At 38.7% G+C, this 23,431-nt stretch overlaps 2 protein-coding genes across 2 annotated transcripts; both read right to left on the reverse strand.

Moving 5' to 3' along the window:
* Positions 1-10,035: 10,035 nt before the first annotated feature.
* On the reverse strand, positions 10,036-10,965 carry LOC101391228 (olfactory receptor 1J4-like). The gene has a single exon (XM_087419373.1). The coding sequence runs from the start codon at positions 10,963-10,965 to the stop codon at positions 10,036-10,038; it is 930 nt and encodes a 309-aa protein (XP_087275499.1).
* Positions 10,966-20,894: 9,929 nt separating this feature from the next.
* On the reverse strand, positions 20,895-21,287 carry LOC101395133 (olfactory receptor 1J21-like). Its single transcript, XM_087419374.1, has one exon. The coding sequence runs from the start codon at positions 21,285-21,287 to the stop codon at positions 20,895-20,897; it is 393 nt and encodes a 130-aa protein (XP_087275500.1).
* Between the last annotated feature and the right edge of the window lie 2,144 nt (positions 21,288-23,431).

Raw genomic sequence — 23,431 nt, forward strand, 5'->3', positions numbered from 1 at the left:
GCTCCTCTTCTGTCTGTTGGGGATGAAGGGAAGTGGAAAATGTCAAAGACTTTGAAAGTGTGATTATGGCCACCACAGTGGGGTCTTTTACTTTCTCCTGGAGAAAAAGGATAAATGCCTGAATTTCCATCATAACCTAGTATTGCCAAAGTAAGTGACACACCCTCAATGCTCAATATGATTCCTTCCAGCGGAAACCAGAGCAAATTTATTCTTCTTATTTTTTTAATCAACCATGTTCCTGGCACTGCTGCTAATTGGAGATACAAGAATAAGTAGGGCACAGGCCATCTTCCCTCAGGACACTGACACTCTAGGGAACACCTGACTGAAGGCTGACCAAAGATATGGATCTGCAGCCAGTTTGCTCCTGTTGAGATTCTGTTCCCACTACTTTCTAGCTATATGACTTGGAGAGCTAAATCTCTCTTGGCCTCACGTTGTGCCTCTATAATGTGAGGACACCAATATCACACGTTCATAAAGTTAATAAGAGGATTCTCATTCAATGCATATTAAAATCTAAGAACAGCGTCCTGCATAAAATGAACACAAAATTTTAGCGATTATTTTTATGACAGGATAAGTATCCAAATAAAAGCAGTATCAAATTTAGGAATTTAATAAAACAGCCTTGTGAGATGGACCACTAAGGACCAAGTAGCTGACCTAAAATTAGGCTTAACCTGTCTGAGCTCTCACACTCTCAAGCTCATCCTATCACTGAGGTGTACTCCTTGGTGGAACTAGCTTTAGTGCATGTTTATCTTTTTGCCAAGAAATAAACCTTACTTCAGTTCATATATCTCCATCCGTTTCCATCTATATCTGGTTCTTCAAGTTGGCTCAGATCTGGGTATTCATAGGCAGGAAGACCCCTGAGATCTGAGATCCGAGAACAAGGAGATACTGAAGGGTTGGAGGTGTCTATTAGAATCCACAATTACCTGATTGACCATCAGTATTTCCTAATACTGATTCACATTGATAATAATTGAAATTTAATGAACACTATCTCAGACAAATATATTTTTGTGTTATTGCCTCATTAAATTTTTTCAACAGTTCCAGGATATAGGTGTTATTAAACTTTATTATATACATACTCAGAAGGAGTGAGAAACTAGCACAGTTCTCTTTCATGTGTTTTTTTTCTTTAATTAGTTGGAATCTCTGCTCCTATGACCCTAACATTTCTTCTTCTCCTTAAATAGACAAAAGGGCCAGGACCTTAAGAAATATTATTTCAGGATTTGAAGGAGACCTCCTGCTCAGATAACTGTTGTCACTCAGATTCCTACAGTCCTTTAGTTTGCAAATGGCTTTCATATCCCTTCAATTTCATTCAATCCAGCAATGATTATATTGCGTCTGGGAAATAGAGAAGACAGTGATTTTTTTTTCTTCCATTTTGCTAACAGGAGTAGTGAAACCACTTACAAAATATCACATAGACATTGTATTGTACTGTATAGATTTGAGGCCAGTGGGACCTGGTCTCAAAGGTAGATCTTCTCATAATCTTTTCATGAGAGAAAGAATCCACTCATTTCTTTCCATGGGAGGTAGGAGAGGCTAAACTAAGGTTAAACATTGAAATACCCATATGTTTGGGAGAGGAACTTGACATGAAAATTGTTGTGTAAGGACCTGACTGTAGATGCTTGTTTCAGGCAAGGGAGTTCCTTGGGGTTATTGGTTAGCTCAGTTCATGGGGCATGAGGAGGGGGCAAGTACTTCACCCTCTGCCAAGGACTGGCTTCTTGCTTAAGGTAGCTAGATCAGACTTAACCCAGGATCTCAAACATTTCCTGGAGAAGAACCAGAGCACCTAATAAAACTATAGAGCTATAATTTGAAGGGAAGGGTACAGTACAGAAATGGCACTTTGATTTCATCAGTACCACGTGTGAAAGAAGTGGCTGGGAAAATGCTCAGTAATGAAGAGGAGAAGCTGAGACCTGGAGTGTTGGGAGACAGCCTTTGGATGGGCCTAATATTCCTGTCTTCATATCAAATATTGTCTCCTGAGCAGTAGGAAATGGAGAGTCATGTGGCTACAACTTACTAAGTGCTTATGATGTGCCTAGCACCTGTTAAGCACCTTGCAGATGAGATCTTACCGCAATTATCATTATTCCTATTTGACAGTGGAGGATGCTGAGCATCAGAGAAGTCAAACCCAAGGACATAAAGCTGTCACGCTGGAAAGTGGTCACACACACACACACACCCCACTCACAGGCAACTATGGAGATTACTGGGCTCCTTCTGATCTAAACTAGTACTATGAGTAGCGATACCTTCTGCTTCCTGCTGTTACCTGAATCCTCACTTTCTTTCCAGAGAACCCAGGATCCAAGGAAAAAGAGCAAACTTTGCCAGCCCGAGAACCTTTACAGACTTTCATGTCTGTTCACCACCTTCATAACAATGGGCAAGAAGATTTCCTTTTAGCCATCAGAAAGAGACCCCAGAGAGAAATAGCCCCAAGTCCCTGACAACTAACAGCTAATTGCCCAACTAATTCCTGGCCCCTCAGGAAGGGGCATGTTTAGGGTTCAGAGGGACTGCGCTGCAACTGGAATTACCAGAGAAATTGTCCCCAGTGTCAGTCATACCTTGGGCTTTGGCTCAAGTCTCCAGATGGGAAGCAGGAGGTTCCCTAGTCACCCATGGCCTCTGCGTCATGAGTTCACAGTTTCCCTGCACAGCAAAATGTATGGCTCAGGTAATGTAAGGGTTTCAGTAGGCTTCTACAGGCCCCCACAACAACTACACAGGCCTCCATTAGAACACAGAGTCCCTTATATTTACGAGTCTCACTACTCCTCTGTAAGGTGCTGTAGGGTAGTGACGGTGCCTTGTTCAAGAGTGGGAGCTTAAGTCTATAAGCTCTAGAAAAAAGACTCTGGATTCTCCCTCTTACTAACAGAACTACTGGGGACTTGAAATACAGCTAGTGAAACTAAAGAATGAAAATTTTAATTTTGGTTAATTTTAATTTCATGGCCACATGTGGCTAGTAGCATCATACTGGTCAGTGTGTGTGTTAGTTACCCACTAAAAACACATGGTTATACAAGCAATGTAAACCTGTCTTTTCTTGCTCTCTCCTAGTCCTCACATAAGTGCACATATGTAGGCTAGGTGATTGCTCCCCACCTTGCTCTAATCAATGTCAGTTCTTGCAGGTTCGGGCTGCTACCTGAATACTCATCTCTTGTGCCTCCATGGCCTAGAGATATTTAGCACCTTCCATGCCTACTTGCAAGCACTAGAACAATGAACTGGAAAATCCACGTTCACCAACAGGACTAAGACCCAGGGGAACACAACCCGAAGCTTCTAGTTAGAGAAGAAGCCAACAGAGCGAGTTGCCCAACATCTCGCCTTCCTCTTGCGATGTATCCTGTGCAGGAGCCAAAGGGCCTGAGCCACAGGAGTCCCAGGAGAAGGTGTCCCTAATGTCAGTGGCATGTTGTCTTCCTGTCTTCCTGATCATGAGGAGGAGGAGAGGGCATGAACATCCTTGGCCTCTGAACACAGCGATGGAACCTGCCTCTTCATACATCACAGAAAGGCCCAGACAAAGTAGTACCAGCCCTTATAGATTCCCACACCACTGGCCCTGAACTGCATTAGAGCATAAATTCCACTGCCACCATTCATTCCATTCATAGAGAACCACAAAAGATCCCCTGAAGCCAAAACAATCTTGAGAAAAATGAACAAAACTGAAGTTATCAAATGAACAAAGCTGGAGGTATACTACAAACCTATGGCAATCAACACAACATGTTATTGGCATGAAAACAGACATTTAGATAATGGAACAGAATACAGAGCCCATAAATAAACCCATGCATATACCATCAACTAATCTTTGACAAGGGAGCCAAGAATGCAGAATGGGGAAAGGACAGTCTCTTCAATAAACGGTGTTGGGAAACTGGATATCCACATGCAAAAGAATGAAAGTTGTTACCAGCAATGTGAAAACAGCTTTCTGTGACATCCCACCTCAGGGGCTAAAAATGTCTGCCACTCTCACTGGCAACAGCACAGCCATCCAGGATTTGTTCAGTTGCATCTTGGAGCAGTTCACTGCCATGTTACTGGTACACAGGTGAGGGTATGGACAAGATGGAGTTTACTGAGGCCAAGAACAACATGAAAGACCTGGTGTCAGAGTACCAGCAGTTCCAGGATGCCATGGCCAGCCGAGAAGGAGGTTGAATTTGAGGGGTAGGTTGAGTTTGAGAGGAGGAGGTGACCTAAGCTGTCTAGTACCCAGTAGAGCATGGAAGTCGTGTGAACTCTATTCACTCACAAGCTATTATCTGACAGCCAAGTCTCACTGTGTGCACACTTGCTCTTCTTCCACTCTTGACATCACATGCTGTGATTTTTTCAGTTTCATGAAGTCCAATTTATGGTTTTTTCTTTTCTGGATCATCTAAGCAATCTTTGCCTAACCCAAAGAAATAAAGATTTGATCTTTTTTTTTCCTAATAGTTTTATAGTTTTAGCTCTTATATTTAGGTCTATGATCCTTTTTGAGTGTGGTATGAAGTAAGGGTATAGTTTAAGGTTTTTCATGAGGATATTCAATTTTTAAGCACCCTGTACTGAAAAGATTATCCCTTCTTCATTGAATTGCCTGCATGCCTGTATCAAAAACCAGATGACCACAAATCCAAGGTTTATTTTTTATGAGGTTTTAGTAGACAAAAATTTCTTAAATAGGACACAGAGTTAGCCACAAAGGAAAAAATAAATTTATATATATGACTAATTAAGATATGTAAACTCTGTTCATCAAAAGACCAATTTAGATTAAGAAAAAGAAAGCCCCATGATGAAAGAGTAAATTCTCAATACTATATCCAGCAAAAGGCTTATGTCCAGGATACATAAAGAATTCCTGGAAATCAATACAAAAAACCGGCCTACCCAAGAAAACAGCAGCAATTGACTAGGAACAGTGCATTTACAACAGAGGATACCCAAATACTCAATAAGCATGGACAAAGGAGGTAAACCACACGAGTTATAAGACAAAGGCAAATGAAAAAACCCACACAGTACTTCTAAAAGTCCATAAGAATGTGTACAATGGAAAAAATGGACAGTATATGTGTTGGTGAGTAAATGGACCACATCTTTTTATATATTACTGAGAGGAGTATAAACTATTACAAGCACTCTGTCTAACTTTTTAAAAATTATCTATTAATTAATTGAAATATACATAAATTTTCATCCAAAAATTCCATTACTGGGTATATACACAAGCCCCAAAATGAGAACAACCAAATGTCAGTCCAAACTGGAATGGATGAAACATTAAAGATTACAGACAGAACTGGAAACTAGAAAGCCATGAGAATGAGTTAACCACAACTACACAGAACAAAACAAAATGGGAACACAAAAGAAGACATACTCTATGCTTTATATATAAAACAGCCAAACTGGCAAATCCCCTATATGAAATCAGAATAATGGCAATAAAGTAATATGGTTAAACACATGATCCTTTGAAGTGGCGCATGTCTGAGGTCAAGTCCTGAGGCAGCTGCTTAATTGGTCTCCTTGGGCTTTAGTTTAATTCTCTGTAAGTATGGACAATATTAACACCCTTATAAGAGGCTTGTACTGAAGAGTAATAAATATACATTTAAATGCTTAAAGAATACCAGCTGTGATAACTACTCATCTCTTTCATAGATGTACCAGTTTGGTAACTTCTGAATTTCTCACACATGAAGTAAAGGAAGTTGAGTGGTAATTTGAAAACTTATATTAATATGTGTTGGTATCAGTGGCAGATCGGGAGGGTTATAAAGAAAAAATGGAGATTCAAAAGCTTCTTAGATCCCAGGGAAGTGGTTCCAAAAGCTCACAAGCTCGCAGTGGACGTCATCAGAGTGTAGGAGGGCTTGCAGTCCCACTGCAGAGCACTAATATACAGAGTTCAGAGGGAAGGTAGGGAACAAAGAACAATCTAGTGGACATAAATGTGAGAGGGAATGTAAAATGAGACCAAGAGCAGAGCTGCTAAGAGTTAAAGTGTTGTCGATAAGAGCTGGCCAAGTTTCAACTGTTGAGGGGACACATTTTACAGCCCCCATAAAGGCCCATGACAGTGAGATTGAATTAATGACACCAAGGGGTGTCCTTGGCTCTGAATATTTTCTGAAGAGCACATTTAATATCCTTATTCCTCAGGCTGTAGACGAAAGGATTCAGCATGGAGGTGATAACAATGTACATCACAGAAGCAATTATGTATGATCTCAGTCATTAAGTAGTAGATAATAACAACAACAAATAAACACATTGAGACAGAGATTGGGTTGGTGGTTACCAGAAGGGAAGGGGGGAGAGAGGAGGGCGAAAGGGATAATTAGGCACATGTGTGTGGTGATGGATTGTAATTAGTATTTGGGTGGAGAAGGTGATGTAATCTGTGCAGAAATAGAAGTATAATGATGTACACCTGAAATTTATACAATGTTACCACAATAAACCAAAAAAAAAAAATAAGAAAAAAAAAGAAGGAAAAAAAAAAGAAGAATTATGTTCTTGATGTTGGAGTCGCCTGATGAGAAGAAAAAGTAAACACCTGCAATTGCCCCATAGTACAAAAATACTACAAGCAGTGGGGAGCCGCATGTAGATAAGGCTTTGCAGATTCTCTTGAAGGAGGAGACCTTCAGGACGGTGACTGCCATGAGGATATATGAGCCCAAGATAACACACAATGGTGGGATGAAGATCAGTCTTCCTTCAGCAAGAATGAGCAGCTTATTGTGGAAGATGTCTGAGCAGGAGGACTTGAGCACAACACCAAGATCACAAAAGAAGTGGGGGATGATAGCCCTTCACGGAAGGACAACTGATCCACAAGGAGGGTGTGCAATAGGACTAGAGTTCAAGAGGACAACCAGGACCCAGCCACCAGGATGACACAGAGCTCATCTCTCATTATGATGGAGTAGTGGAGAGGGAGGCCGATGGCCACACACCAATTGTACACCACCACTGCAAGAAGGAAATGGTCAAGACAAGAAAAAACACACCTGAGAAATGCACCCCGCATAGGGGATGGCTTGTTGCTGAATCTGCATGTTTATGAGCATCTTTGGGACTGTAACTAATGAAAGGGAAACGTCAGAGAAGGCCAAGTGGCTGAGAAACAAGTACATGGGGGTGTGGACAGTCCAGCCTGAAAAGCAGGATGATGAGCAGGTTCCCCAGTGCTATGGTCAGGTACATGCCCAAGAAGAGGGTGAAGAACATGCCCTGCTGTCTTGCCGGGATAGGGAACCCCAGGAGGAGGAACTCAGACATGTTTCTCTGCTTCTCAGGTATCATGCTGCTCTTCTATATGCTGGGAACGAAGAAGGTTTGGGAATCTCTGGAACTTAGAAAGGATGATCAAGACCATCACATGTCATACTGTAATTCTCTGGGAAAATAATCAATTTTTAATTACGCTCTCAGTAATTTTTCACACCGGTGGATTCATGAATATCCCCTCTATCCTGGTCTGGCTCCAGGAAAACGTCACACACAAAAGCAGTCAACAAGACTTCATTGCACAGAAGCAAGAGGGTGTTCACTATTTCATTCAACCTTTATTTATTAAACATTGGATCTTTATCAGGACCTCTACCAAGGACTGAGTATGTAGCAGTGAAGAGAAAGGCAAATTCCCTGTCGTCTAGGAGAGTATATCTCGATGAGCATAGAGGGATGATTTACTACACCAAGACAGAGACAAATCATAGTAATTCACTACAGGGGAAATAGTAAATAAGCCTCAGCGAACTGGTATCAGTTGTTTCTGCCTTAAAGCAGCTTGAGACTCCAGTGTTGAGGTGGCATTGTATGAGCCTTGTTACTTATTTGCTGAGTCTTTGAACACATGTTAAGTAATTTCAGATTCTCAAACTCTTACCACTGCTAATGACAAAACTAACTGGAGCTCAAAAACTTTGTTTAAAGATTTTTTCTTGGGGCTGGCCCTGTGGTATAGAGGTTAAGTTTGCACGCTCCACACTGCAGGGCCGGGGTTCATGGGTTTGGATCCCATGCGTGGACCTATGCACCACTTATCAAGCCATGCTGTGACAAGTGTCCCACATATAAAGTAGAGGAAGATGGGCATGGATGTTAGCCCAGGACCAATCTTCCTCAGCAAGAAAGAGGATTGGTGATTGATGTTAGCTCCAGGCTAATCTTCCTCACTAAAATAAAATAATAAAATGAAATAAAATAAAATAAAATAGATAAAATTTTCTTCTTTTTTGTGATAATATATAGAAAAAAATCTGTATTCAGGTATTACTTAGGTTAGTTATGTTATTTTCCCCTGTAGTCTAATTATAAGATTAAGTTACAATATTGTTAGGTTTATTTGTTTTCTTTTATTCTATTTTGCTTTATTCCCTACCCTCTTCTATTCATTTTTTAGTAGGTAAAAGATAACATAGTCAAAACTATACAAATAAATACACTAATCTCCCCATCTTTTCTACTCCATTCCTATCCACCTCCTGTAGGTAAGCAATCTCATTAGTTTCTGATTTATTCTCCTTGCGTTTCTTTTTGTTCATATGGGAAAATGGATGTATATTTTACTTCATTTCTGCACAAAAAGTAGCATGCTGTACATGCTCCTTTACACATTTTTTTTTATTGAACAAAATAACCTGGAAATTCCTCCATGTTGATTCATAAATATATTTGTTATTATTTTTTCACAGCCACAAAGTCTTCCATTGCATTGACGTTCCATAGAGTTTCCTTTTGTGGTCCTAGGGGGAAGTAGTGGTGATAAATGTACTAAATGCCACTGAATTGTATAGCTCAAATGGTTAAACTGGTAAACTGCATGTGTTTATATTATACTACAATAAAAAAACATTAAAAAGAAAGTGAGAAGTAATCTCTACATAAGGCACAGAAAAGAATTATAAAATAATGATAATATATGATTAATAAGGTAATAGAGGGAGAAATGAATAACAAAATATATATTTATTTAATACAAGGAAGAAAGAGAAGAGAGAATAAATATGAAAGTGATGTCTCAAACAAGAAACATCTAGTAATATGAAAAACATAAAATCAAATATATTATGATTACCTTAGATGTTAATAGATCAAATTCTCCAGAAATATAATGGTTAGCGATCCGCATAAAAAGAGCAAAATCCAACTTTACACTGTTAACAACGGAAACCTCACAAATATAAGGACATAGAAGAGTTTGAAATAAAGCGATGGAAAAGAAATATTATGTAAACTCTAATTAGAAGAAAGGAGTTATATCTATATTAATATCAGAAGAAGTAGATGAGATGTTGAGGTAGGAGCCATTGTACAGATAAAGAGGAATATATCCTAATTATAAATGCAGTTGCGTGCTGTTAAATACATAAAAATGACTGTCTGTCTCTCTCTCTCTATTTTTTACAAAGCATTGCTTTGTAGGATTTTTCAATTTCCATAGTGTCGTTGTTCCCATAATGGCTGATTTCAATCTACCAACATGATGCCATTGAATGTGGAGCTGGGAAGAAACATGCATAATCAGCTTGAAACCAATGCAAGAGAGCTTCAGCACACTACTAATTAAAATAATCAGTCCATCAGGAACAGATTGTGATGCTAAATCTCTGGGTCCTCAATAACATAACATAAAAAAATACATAAGTAAAAACTGACATATCTAAAAGGAGAAAAAGACAAATTCAAAATGATAATTGTGTGATGTTTTGTATAAGATTTTGTACATATCTATAAGACATGATGAGCAAACAGAAAAAGTTAAATAAGAATAAACAATATTTAAAAAGCCAAGTAGCAAACTTAATCAAGTTAACATTTTAACAACACAATGCATGACAGCAAAATGCACATGCTTCTGAAGTTATATTGAATTGTCAATCACACAATAATTTTAGGAGATACATCTCACTGTGCTCTTGACTGCAATAAGAAGATTTAGTGAATGTCACTTTAAAAAGTTAGCCTGTTGACAAATATTTCTAGTGCCTGTTTTATATCTCTGTTCCTTAGGCTATAGATGAAGGGGTTGAGCATGGGGGTAACTATTGCATACATGACTGAAGCAATTATGTCTTTGTCATTGGAGCCCCAACATGAGGAGAAAAAGTAAACACCTCCAAGTGTCCCATAATATAAAGTCACAACAAAGAGATGGGAGCCACAGGTAGAAAAGGCTTTAAAGAGTCTCTTGGTGGAGGGGACCTTCAGGATTGTGGTCCCTATACAGATATAAGAGCCCAAGATACTACTCAAAAGCAAGAAGAAAAGCATTCCTCCTTCGGTGAAGATGACCAGCTTATTGAGGGACATGTCAGAGCAGCTCATCTTCAGGAGTGCAATGAGGTCACAGAAGTGGGGGATGGTATTGTAAGCACAGAAGGAAAGTTGGACCAAGAGGAGGGTGTGAAACAGGGCTTGTGCACAAGAGAAGAACCAGGACCCAGTTATTAATGAGACACACAGCTCTCGCCTCATAACAATTGTGTAATGGAGTGGCTGACAGATGGCCACATACCTGTCATATGCCATCACTGCAAGAAGGAAATGGTCAAGACAAGCAAAAACTAAGAAAAAACACATCTGAGAAACGCACCCCACATAGGGGATGGATTTTTGCTGAGTCTGCACGTTCATGAGCATCTTTGGAACTGTGACTGATGAAAGGGAAATGTCAGAGAAGGCCAAGTGGCTGAGGAAGAAGTACATGGGGTTGTGGAGGTGAGAGTCCAGCCTGATGAGCAAGATGATGAGCAGGTTCCCCAGCACTGTGATCAGGTACATGCCCAGGAACAGGGCAAAGAAGATGCCCTGCTGCTCTGGTGGAATGGGGAGCCCCAGGAGGAGGAACTCAGACACTCTCCTCTGGTTCTCAGGCCTCATACTGCTGTTCTATATGCCGTGGATGAAGAAGGTTTGGAAATCTCTGGAACGTAGAAAAGACGATAAGGACCATCACATGTAGTACTGTAATTCTCTGGGAAAACAATGAATTTTTAAATACGATGAACTTTACATTTTAAACAACCAATTTTTAAATTTTAAATAAATTTAAAATTTTTAAATACAATTAATTTTTAAGTTAACTTCTCACACCTGTGGGTGCATGCAACTTTGTTCTATCCCAGTTAGGCTTCCAGAAGCCATCACACCCAAAAGGTGCCAACAAGACCTGATTGCACAGAAGCAAGAAAGGGTTCATTGGTTTATTCAACCAATATTTGTTGAACATTGAGGCTGAGCATGGACCTCTACTGAGGACTGAGATTGCATCAGTGAATAAGAAAGGCAAGGTTGCTGCTCTCTGTGAGTATAGATCTTGATGAGCATAGAGGGATGATTCACTACACCAAGACAGAGACAAATCATAATAGTTCACTGTAGCAGAAAGAGTAGATGAATCTCAGCAAAGTGAGATCAGTTTTTCCTTCTTTATAATAATGTAAGACTCCAGTGCTGAAATTGCACTGTTGGAGTATTGTAACAGTCCTTTTAATCTGGCCGGGTCCCAGTGACCTACAACATTAAATTCACAGTTGCTCTAGAAGTTGGTGGTCATTTAAAGCCACTTGATGCCAGAATAGCTTCCAAACCACAATAGTCCACAAACTACCTTTCATAAGAATGGAGAACATTTGGTGAACATTTGGGTAGTAGGCTAAGGACTTACCTACACTTCCTAATTAAATCCACACATCAGCTTTACATTCCTAGATTTAAAAAAATATTTCAAGCTGCACTAAGAATGAATGTTCCTTCACCTATTTTAGCTCTTGGGATATAGAAACATAAATGATACAAATTCCATATATATATTTAACATAATATTGCCATTTCTGTAGGTTAAAACTTATATATTGATTCCTTCATGTAGCTCTATATAATATGTGTGTGTGATCAGATCCCATGCTCTCAACCACTACATATGGAAACTTCCTCCATTATTGGTTAGGAGAGCCAGACACCCTGTGTTCCTTTAGGGCTGCAAAGAAGCCAAAGTAGCTCAAAATGTTCTTAGTTCCCTGCCTAGATAGCTCCCTTAATTTATATTGATCTATTTTCTACTTGACAAAAGACTCTCACATTCATTATCTTTTATTCAAACAATATTTGTTAAGGGCCTGTAAGTATCATAAGGCAACTGTAATTACTTCCATTTTATAAATTTAAAACTGAGGCCAAGAAGTTAAATGATTTTTCTAGGGTCTCACCACCATTTGCTGAGGGTTCTGCACTCTAACTTCACATAGCATTACACTTCATGTGTCTTTGCCTGTGACATTAAGTGAAGGGTTAAAAAACTCTGAGTGAGTCAGTCACGCTCAGGTATATGAAAATCATAGCAGATCCATTTCAAGAATAGGGAGTTGCTTGGAGCTTAGATTATCTCAGTCAATGGTCCTCCAGAGGAAGGTACTGAAGGAAATATTTGAGTCACGGGGAAAAATCAAAAGTCCCGCAAACCCATACAAATCACACACACACACACAAACACTGCTGATTTGAGAATTCTATCAAATCAGTCACAAGTTCCTATGCTAAGAGAAGGATAGCCAGTGTGTGGTTCAGGTCATGAACACATACATTCATACAAGGGATAAATGACAAGAAAAGTGAGATATAAACAACACACAATGATGTATCATTCACCCACAAACACACTCACGATGCACTTCAACACACCTGACTCATGACACACCTGGTAAACACTCAACTCAGCATATATACATAACTCATCACTAGACACACACACATCACCAAAACACACAAGGCCACACACAATGCAAAAATCTCACAAGAAGCACACACCAACAGCACACATGCACACCCAGGTACACACCCACTACAAGAAGCAGCACACACTCCCATTACTGAGAAACATGCTTTGGCCCCTTCTGACTATACCCTTCCTGGGGGAAGGCAGACAGCAAGGGGCAGTTAAGCCTATTCACACAGCCACAGACATTAAACCACCAACAAACCATGCACGTCGTAACATACACATGGTAAAATCAAACAAACAAGAGCAAACAATACACATTCTTGCCTTCGCACACAAGTGTGTCACCCACAAACATAGTTTGCACATACACTACATATACTGTGGAGCAGAGGTTTGAGCCCTCTCAAACTTCAGTTCCTTGGTGAGGTCAGTCTTCTTCTCCAGTAGCGGAGAGAACAATCTCACACCTGATGCTGAGCTCTTATCTGCTGAGCTGTGACGCACACTCCGTGGGGGAAATGTCCCAACATAATAACAGGATGCAAATATTTAAGATCATAGGCATGAATCAGGAGCCCCTAAATCAAATGTTAGGAGGCTGATAACTTGTCTACACATGCTAAAACAGAGCCCAGACTGGGACTAACTCGGGAAAAGAATCAGGCTGTGAGTCAGATACATAAGACACACACATGCATGCAACTATGAAACAACAGGGACACAAGCATACACACACACACATACACACACCCATGAACATAGAGATACTCTTACACAAACCCACAAGCACACAGACAGATCCATTGCCAAGTGCAGATTTCCAGCTCCCTCTGACCTCTGTTGTCCTGAGTGAGTTCAGGCACCTTCTGCTTAGACTGTTGCCCAAATCCCCAGCTTCTTTTCAGGAGACTAGGTATCCAGAAGAAAACAAGAAATATTTGTGCCATCAACACTTCTACAGATTTTCATGTTCCTTAGCTAACTCTAGAGCAATAAGCAAAAGGTAACATTTTAAGAACCAGCAAGAGGACAGAAACAAAGTCCCCCCAAGGCTTCTGGGTCAGGGAAGAGCCACTGCAGCCTAATTGACCAATTTCTTACTGCCCTTTGGGGAACTGAACATCCAGGAGCCAGAGGGGACTGGAGTCCTAGGGGACAGTGTCTCTGAATCCACCAACGTCTTTCTTCTGGGGCATGGTTCAGGCTTGGACAAAGGATTTTTTTAAAGAAATGTAATAATGGCTTGTTTACAAAGGTGCTGCCAAATTTAAGGGAAACTATTAAATGGATGGTGAGGCACCCAGGGCTAGTAGCAGTGGGGAATAGGTGCAAGGGAAGGGAGTGGTTGTGAGAACCTGGTGGGACATGTAGGGGTAGGAGAGGACCCCTGGACAGTAACTGTGGACAGCCATGTCAACCCACAGTTCAGCAGGGAGGAAAACAGAATGAATGCTCCAACCTCTCTCGCCTTCTGCATTTGATCTCTTGCTTGTGTTTCCATTGGCCAAATCCAAAGATCCAGGGAGATCACTTGATGCAGTCCATACAGGTCAGACTCCTGAGACAAAACAGCCTGGAGATGGCTGGAGAATGTAGTTGGACAGATAAATGGAGACTATCTAGCACACATTGGTATAGATAATATTTTCTAGTTACACATTTGTGTGCCAATTTGTGGACTGCAAATATGCTGATATGTTTTGTTCTTCAGACATGCTTCTTTTCTCAGTGTAACATTACCTCTATGGTTTCACTATAGAGACTGTAAATTCTTAAAGAGGAGGGATGATATTTTATAAAATTATGTTCCTTGTTCTGCCCATAGTTCAGCGGTTCATATCCTGTCTCTGACACAGGATACAAGGAGAATATTTTGGAAGATCATAAATGTCTGCCTGGATGCCAACTTTAAATTGAGTAATAGACCTGTAGGATATTCTGTTCTCTCTTACTGAGTGATTATGGACAAGGGATTTTTTTAACTTTTTATTTTGAGACCATTTGAGGCTTACAGAAAAGTAAAAATTATACAAACTATTATCAAGTAGATTTCACCCAGATCCCCCATAGTTAATATTTAACCACATGTGCTGTATTATTATGGAGGTATATATATATCTCAGATTCAGGCTATAGATCTTTGGCAGGTACACCACAGTGCATATTATCAGGAGGAAACTGACATCAATTTTTCCAATTACTGGTAATTTTAAACTTGGTCAATCGATTAAGGTGGTGTCTGCCAGGTTTCTCTATTATAAAGTTAGTATTTTTATCTTTGAAATTAATAAATATAACTTGGGTAGATATTTAAAGGTTATATAAACATGCTATTTCTCATTAAAATTTCAACCACTATATGTAATATCATACTTCATAAGAATCAGTTGATTCTGGCCTGAAACAATTATTGTAATTGTGGTGGCCAAATGGTGATTTTTCTCATTCCATCAATCATTCTACATGTGTTAGTTCTCTGTATAAGGGAAATTTATTTTCTCTACAGTTTAATTTTTATCAGTTTATTTATATAATTATGTATTCATTGATTTTCATTTAACCTCTGAGTCACAATCCACTACAGTTGTTATTCTTTTTGAAGCTCAAATTACTCCAGATTTGCCCATGGGGAGCCACTTGAGCTGGCTTCTGAGTCCCCATGATTCGTTGACTAATTCCTTACTTTCAGGCTCAGCAAAATATTCCCAGGTCATCTTTGTATATCCTGGCCCAGCCCTGGAATTAATCATCTTTCTAAGTACCTTGGGTTCCTTTGAGGGAAGAATGGTATTTAGAGAGAAAATTTGTTAGGTGTATTCATTGCTTATAAGGCTTCTTATATATATATACATATATGTATATATATGTATATATATCTTTCATATATATACATATATATATGAAAGAAACACAGAAAGTATAAACAAGAAACTAATAAACTAATAGAAATGGTTACTCATAGGAGGTGGGTTGGGAATCAGGTGAAAAGAATGGGGGATGAGAATGGTATAAATATTGACATATAAATCATAAATTTCAATCTATTTATATATGTATTAAAAACCATGAGTTTGGACCGACGTCTCCAATTCCAGTTTGACACCACAGAGTTCTTTCCAGCCTCTCCTTTGCTATGCATGTAACACCTTTACCTGATAGTGAAGAGTCATTCCATTTTTCAGCAATATTTTTTACTTATTCACTGAATTTTGGAATACATGTTAAGTAACTTCAAAATTCTGAACCCATATCGCCATGGATGACAAAACTACTAAGTGCAGCTCAATATCTTTGTGGTTTTCTTTCTAAAGGTATATGCACAGAATATTGTATTTCAGAATTAGTTGGATTAGTTATTTTAATTTCTACTTCAGTCTAATCATGTTATCCATTTGAAATATAGTTGTTAGTTTATTTGGTTTTATTTTATTTTTTTCTTCCTATTCTTTTTCTGTCTATTTTTGAGTAAGTAAAATATAACTTGGTCAAAACACACAAGTAGGTATACCCATCTCACCATCCCTTCCACACATTCCCACCCAGCCACTGCAAGAAACCAAACTCATTAGTGTCTGACTTCTTCCTGTGTTCTTTTTGCTCAAATGAGCAGATACACATATATTTTCTTTTTTCTCTTTCATTTTTACACAAAGGTAAGCATCATACAGATACTTTTGGACATATTGCTTTTGTATATTAAAAATATATCCTGGAAATTATTCCATATCAATTCACAAATATGTTTGTCACCTAGAGAATAATAATATGAGTTAAAACTATAAATTATAAAAGTAGAATCTATTAATTGCTTTAGATTATGGACTGATGTGAAATAATTGATTTTAGTTATTACCAGCACAAGGAAGAATATTCTTTAAAAGTTCAGATGCCGTATCCAGAGACTTGAAGGAACTTTCCTCAAATATGACTAGAAAACAGAGAAAGGAAAGGCTAGAGGCCTGCGTATAGTTATCGACAGGTTGGAGAGGCAGCCTCGTTGTAGCAGAGGCTCCTCTGCAACAGGAATGGCCTACAAAGAAGACTGAAATCTCTCATGTGACTTCAGAAAAACAATTGATATCCTGGTCCAAATACCATGCCCAGCGTGGCATAATGATTAGGGTTATAGAAGTTAAAAAAAGAAAAAAAAAAGGCTCTCTCAAGCATGTCACTCCTGGAGGCTTATTCCAATGGAGCAGGGCATGAGCTTCAAATCAAAGCACAATGCTAATATTTTTGCAGGGAAAATTGAATAATGATGTCAGGCTGAGTCTAGGTAAGAAATTTACTCAATAAGGTACTACAAATAGAAACAGAATGAGGGTCTAAACAAGGAAATAAAGTAAAACCTCATTTTAAAACAGTAATTGCACTGTGTGAATGTGGTGGGTTAGGGGAGAGATGCTGCAAATCGGATTACATCACAGGAACACAGAACTAGGGTATTGAACCCAAACCAATTTCACTGTGAAAAAGACACACAACTGTTTATTTTTGGAAGGGGGATGGAGGTGGCTGGGTCTGTTAAGGTATGACTCATTTCATATTCAGATTGAATTCTAAAAATTGAGGAACTAGTGGATAGGGAGTTTAGTCGGCCAAGGTGTGAGTTTACTGGTGAAGAAAGATCAAGAGTAAATGAGGCAGGATCGACAAATATCTAACTCCTGATGACTACTTGCATTCTATTGAACTGACTAAGCAGTTACAGTACCTCCATACAAATTCTGCTTTCAGAATGTCTTTTTTTTTCTTGTTTTTAAAGTATGTATTAAATCATCAGAAGATTTTACATCTTCTTTCCCAATTATTATGACTTTAATTGATATCGTTAATCTAGTTGCATTGGATAATATTTTCACCAAAGTGTTGATTAGTGAGCATTCTGGTTTTGATCCTGACCTTAAAGGAAATGTCCCTAATGATTCCCATTAAGTAAGATGTTGACTGTATAACAAAGGTATATATATTTTATTATGTATAATAATATACATAATATAATATATAATATATTTTACATGAAATATATATGATATATAAACATATATCTATGTATAATAATATAAATAAAATAACATTGTGCATAACAAATATATTTATATATATCACACATAATTAATATAAAATATGTATTTTATTAAAAGAGAATACACCAATTCTTTTTTCTTGAGTTTTATCAAATTTTGTTGAAATCTCTTTCAGTACCTATGGTAAGAGTTACGTAGTTCTTAACCTAAGATTTATTAATATGTTGTAATTTATTAAGGATTTCCTAATATTGAACCAACTTCAAATTCCTGGAAATATCTCACTTGGTTATATGTATTATTTTATTAACATGGTGTTGGATTCTGCTTGCTGATATTTTATTGAGTATATTTGCATTAATCCTCATAAGTACTGTCAGCTTGAAATTTTATTTTTCTACTTCTTTATCATGCTTATGCATCAATGTTGTACTTATTTCATCAATAAAACAAATTAAAATGTTTTCTTTTATTTCAATGCTCTGGAATAATTCATGCAGCATTTAGACTATCAGGTCTTTGACCATTAATAAATTTTCCCATGAAAACATATGGGCCTGGTACTATTTTATGGAGTAATTGCTTAATAGTTTTCTCCATTTACTCTACAGTAATTGGTGTATTTAGACTTTCTATATGATATGGAGACAATTTTGGTAATATGTATTTCTCTAGGAAATTACCTAATTCAACTGAGTTTCCAAATTTATTTTCACACAAGTGTGACCGTAGGATTATTCAAATAATCCCCACAGGATATTGTTACTATTGATGTTTTTCAGTTTAGTCAATCTCCATTTTTATCTTTACCAATCTTATGAATATCTCTATTGTTCTCATTCTTTGCAATTTTAAAGTTTTTCCAATAATCACTTTCCTTCTACCTAATGAACTCTCCTTGGTGTTTCCGTTAGTATAGGTCTGCTGGCAAATTTTTGTTTTTATTTTCTGAAAACATCTTTATTTCACCTTCAATTTGAAGGGTATATTTCCTGATGCAGTATTCGAGGTTGACAGAATTTTTTTTTCACTCTACTAAAGTTGTCACTCCTTTGCCTTCTGATTTCCTTCAATCTTTTATTGCTGCTCTTGTTAAAAAGTCAGCTCTCATTCTTGTTAGGGCTTATTTGAGTGTGATGCTTGTGTATACAGTCATTTCTCATTCTGGATGCTCAGCTCTCCATCAAAAACTTGGTTGCATTAACTCATCAGTTCCTCTAGCTTCTGAACATCCTAGGTAAGACTTGATAACTTATCACCATGTTCTCCTCATCACCCACACCTGTGCCTACCTGAAAGCCCCAAGATGATGGATTTGGAGAGGACCTGCTGGTAAAAGTTTGAGTATAAGCAAGACAAAAGGACACTTTTGTTTAAGTGAGTTATAATGTAAGCAAAGAAAGAAAACATTAGAGAGGAGAGAAAAAAACATGTAGGAAGAATGGGAGCATCTCTTCACTAGGACAGTTATATTAATAGTAAATATATATCTTGACATTCATTATATATACATTTTTTTCACTTCTCCTCAGAAAATAATAGTCATGGGTTGTTGTATGTCCTCCCTCCTCCTTTTTTGTATTACTGTCTAATATGCCTAGACTAAGTACCTAAATCCAAAATGTTTGGCCTCATGAATTTTTCCATATGTATATATCCATTGTTACTACCACTTGGATCAAGATATAAACATTTCTAGCACCTTAGAAGATTTCCTCACTTTCCTTTCTTAGAATTAACTTAAACATTGCATAGAACAGCACATTTTCAAAATCATATCATTTCTACATATTTATTAAGGGTAGACAAACTCATATGAACCCATACTTTAAAGGAAATGAAGTTGAGTCATTGAAAGTTTATTGTGAGAATATTAGCTTTCTAAAAATTGGAAATTTAATTTATGTAAGCAAAATTTTCTGTGATACCCTTTTTTGTGTGTGTGCGTGAGGAAGATCAGCCCTGAGCTAACATTTGTCATTGATCCTCCTCTTTTTGCTGAGGAAGATTGGCCCTGGGCAAACATCTGTGCCCATCTTCCTCTACTTTATATGGGATGCCGTCACAGCATGGCTTGGCAAGTGGTGTGACAGTGCATGCCCGGGATCCGAACCCTGGGTTGCTGCAGTGGAACGCAAGCACTTAACTGCTATGGCACCGGGATACTGTGATACTCTTTTTAGCCTTGATACTGGGAACCAAGGGAAGAAAGGCAGAAATCTTTCAGAGATGATGGGACTGGAGGAGCTTACTTCCTCACTCCTGCCAGTTGACATCCTCACTGACCTCTCCCTTCACCAAGCCTTATGCATGATGGGATACAATATCATGTTCTCTAAAACCTGTTAAGGAAGTGTCATAATCATTGAAATCAGTCTGGGTAATGAGAGCTTGTATGTGTCAGCAGAGAGGGACATGGGAAAAGTCAACCTTCCTGAGCTGTACGTGCAGCACAGATTTAACTGGACACTCAGAATGTTTGCTCAGGCTTAATAGTTTACTTGTTCATTTGAATGTGTAATTGCTATAGATTGAGTGACTGTGACTTAAAGAACATAACACTATTAACAACTATTTCTAAGGCATGATTCATATCTCTTCCTCAGGCTACAGATGATGGGGTTAAGCATGGGGGCGACTACCATCTACATCACAGAAGCAATTATGTCTTTATCATTGGAAATGGATGAGGAGGAGAAAAAGTAAACACCTGCAATGGTCCCATAGTATAAAGACACCACAAAGAGATGGGAGCCACAAGTAGAAAAGGCTTTGAAGAATCTCTTGGTAGAGGGGACCTTCAGGATAGTGGTCCCTATCTGGATATGAGAGACCAAGACACTACTCAAAGGCAGGATGACAAGCATTGCTCCCTCAGTGAAGATGAGCAGCTCATTGAGGGAGAAGTCTGAGCAGCTCATCTTCAGGAGTGCAAGGAGGTCACAAGAGAAGTGGGAGATGGTATTTTCAGCACAGAAGAACAGTTGGACCAATAGGAGGGTATGCAACAGAGCATGTCGACAACAGAGGAACCGAGACCCAGCTACTAATGAGACACACAGCTACTGCCTCATGATGGTGGTGTAGTGGAGTGGGTGACAAATGGCCACATATCTGTCATATGTTGTCACACCAAGAAGGAAATTGTCAAGACAACTAAACAATATTAAAAAATACATCTGGGAAGTGTACCCTATGCAGGGGATGGGGTTTTGATCAGTGTGCATGTCCAAGAACGTTCTTGGGATAGTGGCAGATGAGAAGGAGACATCAGTGAAGGCCAAGTGGCTGAGGAAGCAGTACATGAGGGTGTGGAGGCAAGAGTCCAGCCTGATGAGCAGGATGATGAGCAGTTTCCCCGGCACTGTGGTCAGGTACACGCCCAGGAACAGGGCAAAGGACACGCCCTGCTGCTCCAGCGGGATGGGCAGCCCCAGGAGGAGGAACTTGGACATGCTGATCTGGGTCTCCCTCCTCATACTGCTCCTGTCTCTGCTGGGAATGATAGAAAGTGGGAAAAGTCAGCAACCTAGAATTAGCCATAACATTATCGTCTTTTTTATCTGAATATTATTAATTTTCACTAGACTTCTGTTTATTTCTCACACTTGTTGAGGCATGAATCACAAGTCTGTCCCATTTTGGCTCCAATGATACATTGTATTCTCACAATAACTAACAATATTTCCTTCCATAGAAACCAGAGGGAATTTTTTCCTTTATTCCACAAATATGTATTGATCAACAGCCTTGTCCCAGGTACTATGCAAATCACAGAGTATGTAATAGCAAGAAATAAATGCAAAGTCTCTGCATTCAAGGAGTTTACATCTTCATATCAAGCCATGACAAACTCATAATTTACTATGATAAAACTTGAGATGGGCACTAAGAGACAGTTATCAGTCATTTCCTCTTGAAAAAATGTGACTGTCTCTAAACTGGAATAGAATAACTAAAGCTTTGTTGCAGGCTTACAGTAGAATTGACTGGATCCTAACTGATCAGAGATATTTAATGTTCCCTGTCACCAAAAGTCCTTCTATGTCCAAAATTAACATTAAGAATGATGTCCGATATTTATCATTAACATACACTATGGCAGACACTATGCCAACAGTATTACGTGCACTTTTTATCTAAATTCTCATCACAGCCCTAATAAATAGGTATTATTTACCCATTTTATCTATGAGAAGCAAAATGACACATTATTTAAATGTGCAAAGACATATTGCTTATAAGTAAAACAGGTGAAATAATGACATATATCTGACCAGAATTCATCTCTTAACCTCTCTACATAGAAGTCATTCTTCTCAATAGGAAACATGCTGTGTGAGGTCAGCCAACTTCGTCCAAAGGAGTCACCAATCGTATTTATACATCATACCATTTACAAAAGGTTTCCACACACTTTAACTTCAAATAACAAATATATATTTAGAGACTATATTGTACCTATGGCAAATATTATGTCCTTCATTTCACAGATATGAAAAACTTCAGACCAATGAGATAAATGACCAACTGGAAGTGACTCAGCTGTTTGACAATGGATTACAGATTTCATGTTTCTTTGGAAATAAAGTTAGAAGTAAGGATTACCAGACATATTGGTTCACTGGAGAGAGATTCAAGACTTGCATTCTCACTCAAGAATAGGAGCAGGACAGCAAGACCTCCTCAGGGACCACAAGTGTGCTTAGGGACACTGGTTACCTCCATCCATGGTCACCAAGGAGGATACTGACTGGCCATTGTGGGGTCACTGAAGTATGCTGTGTCCATCCTCACCAAGAAACCAGAAGAAAACAAATGGACCAGAACCAACTAGGAATCTTGATTCAGGCAGAAATTCCTCAAAGAGGAAGCGGGACCATGAGCCGTGGAAAGGAGGTCATGCATGACCATGAAGAGTGAGAGGGAGCCTTTGCATGGGCTTGTTTTCTGTGTCTTCTACATGTCCTGCCCTAGACAATGGTGAAATAAGAAACCTCCATGACACAAACATTGGGTTTGAGGAAAGATAAATATACTCCTTCTTACTGAGCACCAATTATGTGCCAGGCATGGTGCTGAAAGATTTGTATGCATGGCCTCATTTAATCCTAATAACAGCACTGCAAAGTCAGAATAGTTACCCTCCTTTACCAGTGAGGAATCTGAACCTCAGAGAGCTGAAGTCATTTCCCCAAGGTCACAAAAACATACAAGGGCCAGACTGAGGATTGGGTCCCAGTGTGACATACCGCCAACACTGAGCTCATCTCTATTAGAATACGAGACCTGCTCAGTGTGGAAATGCACATGAACCTGTCTGCTCAATGCAGTAATATGGCCACTGTTGAAAGACAGTTAAGTAAACATATGATTTCACAGGGGACAATCAGAAGCCCCTAAATCACATCCCAGAAACACACACAGACACACATATAAACTGATGGTTTGCGATTTCTTGCCACCTGTGACCTATATCAACCCTAAGTAAGAGGTGGTAAGTGTGTGGTTTATTTACCCACACACTCATATAAATACAAATTACAAATAATACCACAGATTGGACACACAACACAGAAATATTCTATGCAAACACACA

This window comes from Ceratotherium simum, chromosome 29, assembly GCF_057802395.1.
Source record: "Ceratotherium simum simum isolate JZ-2026a chromosome 29, ASM5780239v1, whole genome shotgun sequence".
Lineage (NCBI taxonomy): Eukaryota > Metazoa > Chordata > Mammalia > Perissodactyla > Rhinocerotidae > Ceratotherium > Ceratotherium simum.

Excerpts from the sequence above, each read along its gene's own strand:
- LOC101391228 (XM_087419373.1), bottom strand. The coding sequence starts at position 10,965 with ATGAGGCCTGAGAACCAGAGGAGAGTGTCTGAGTTCCTCCTCCTGGGG.
- LOC101395133 (XM_087419374.1), bottom strand. The coding sequence starts at position 21,287 with ATGTCCAAGTTCCTCCTCCTGGGGCTGCCCATCCCGCTGGAGCAGCAG.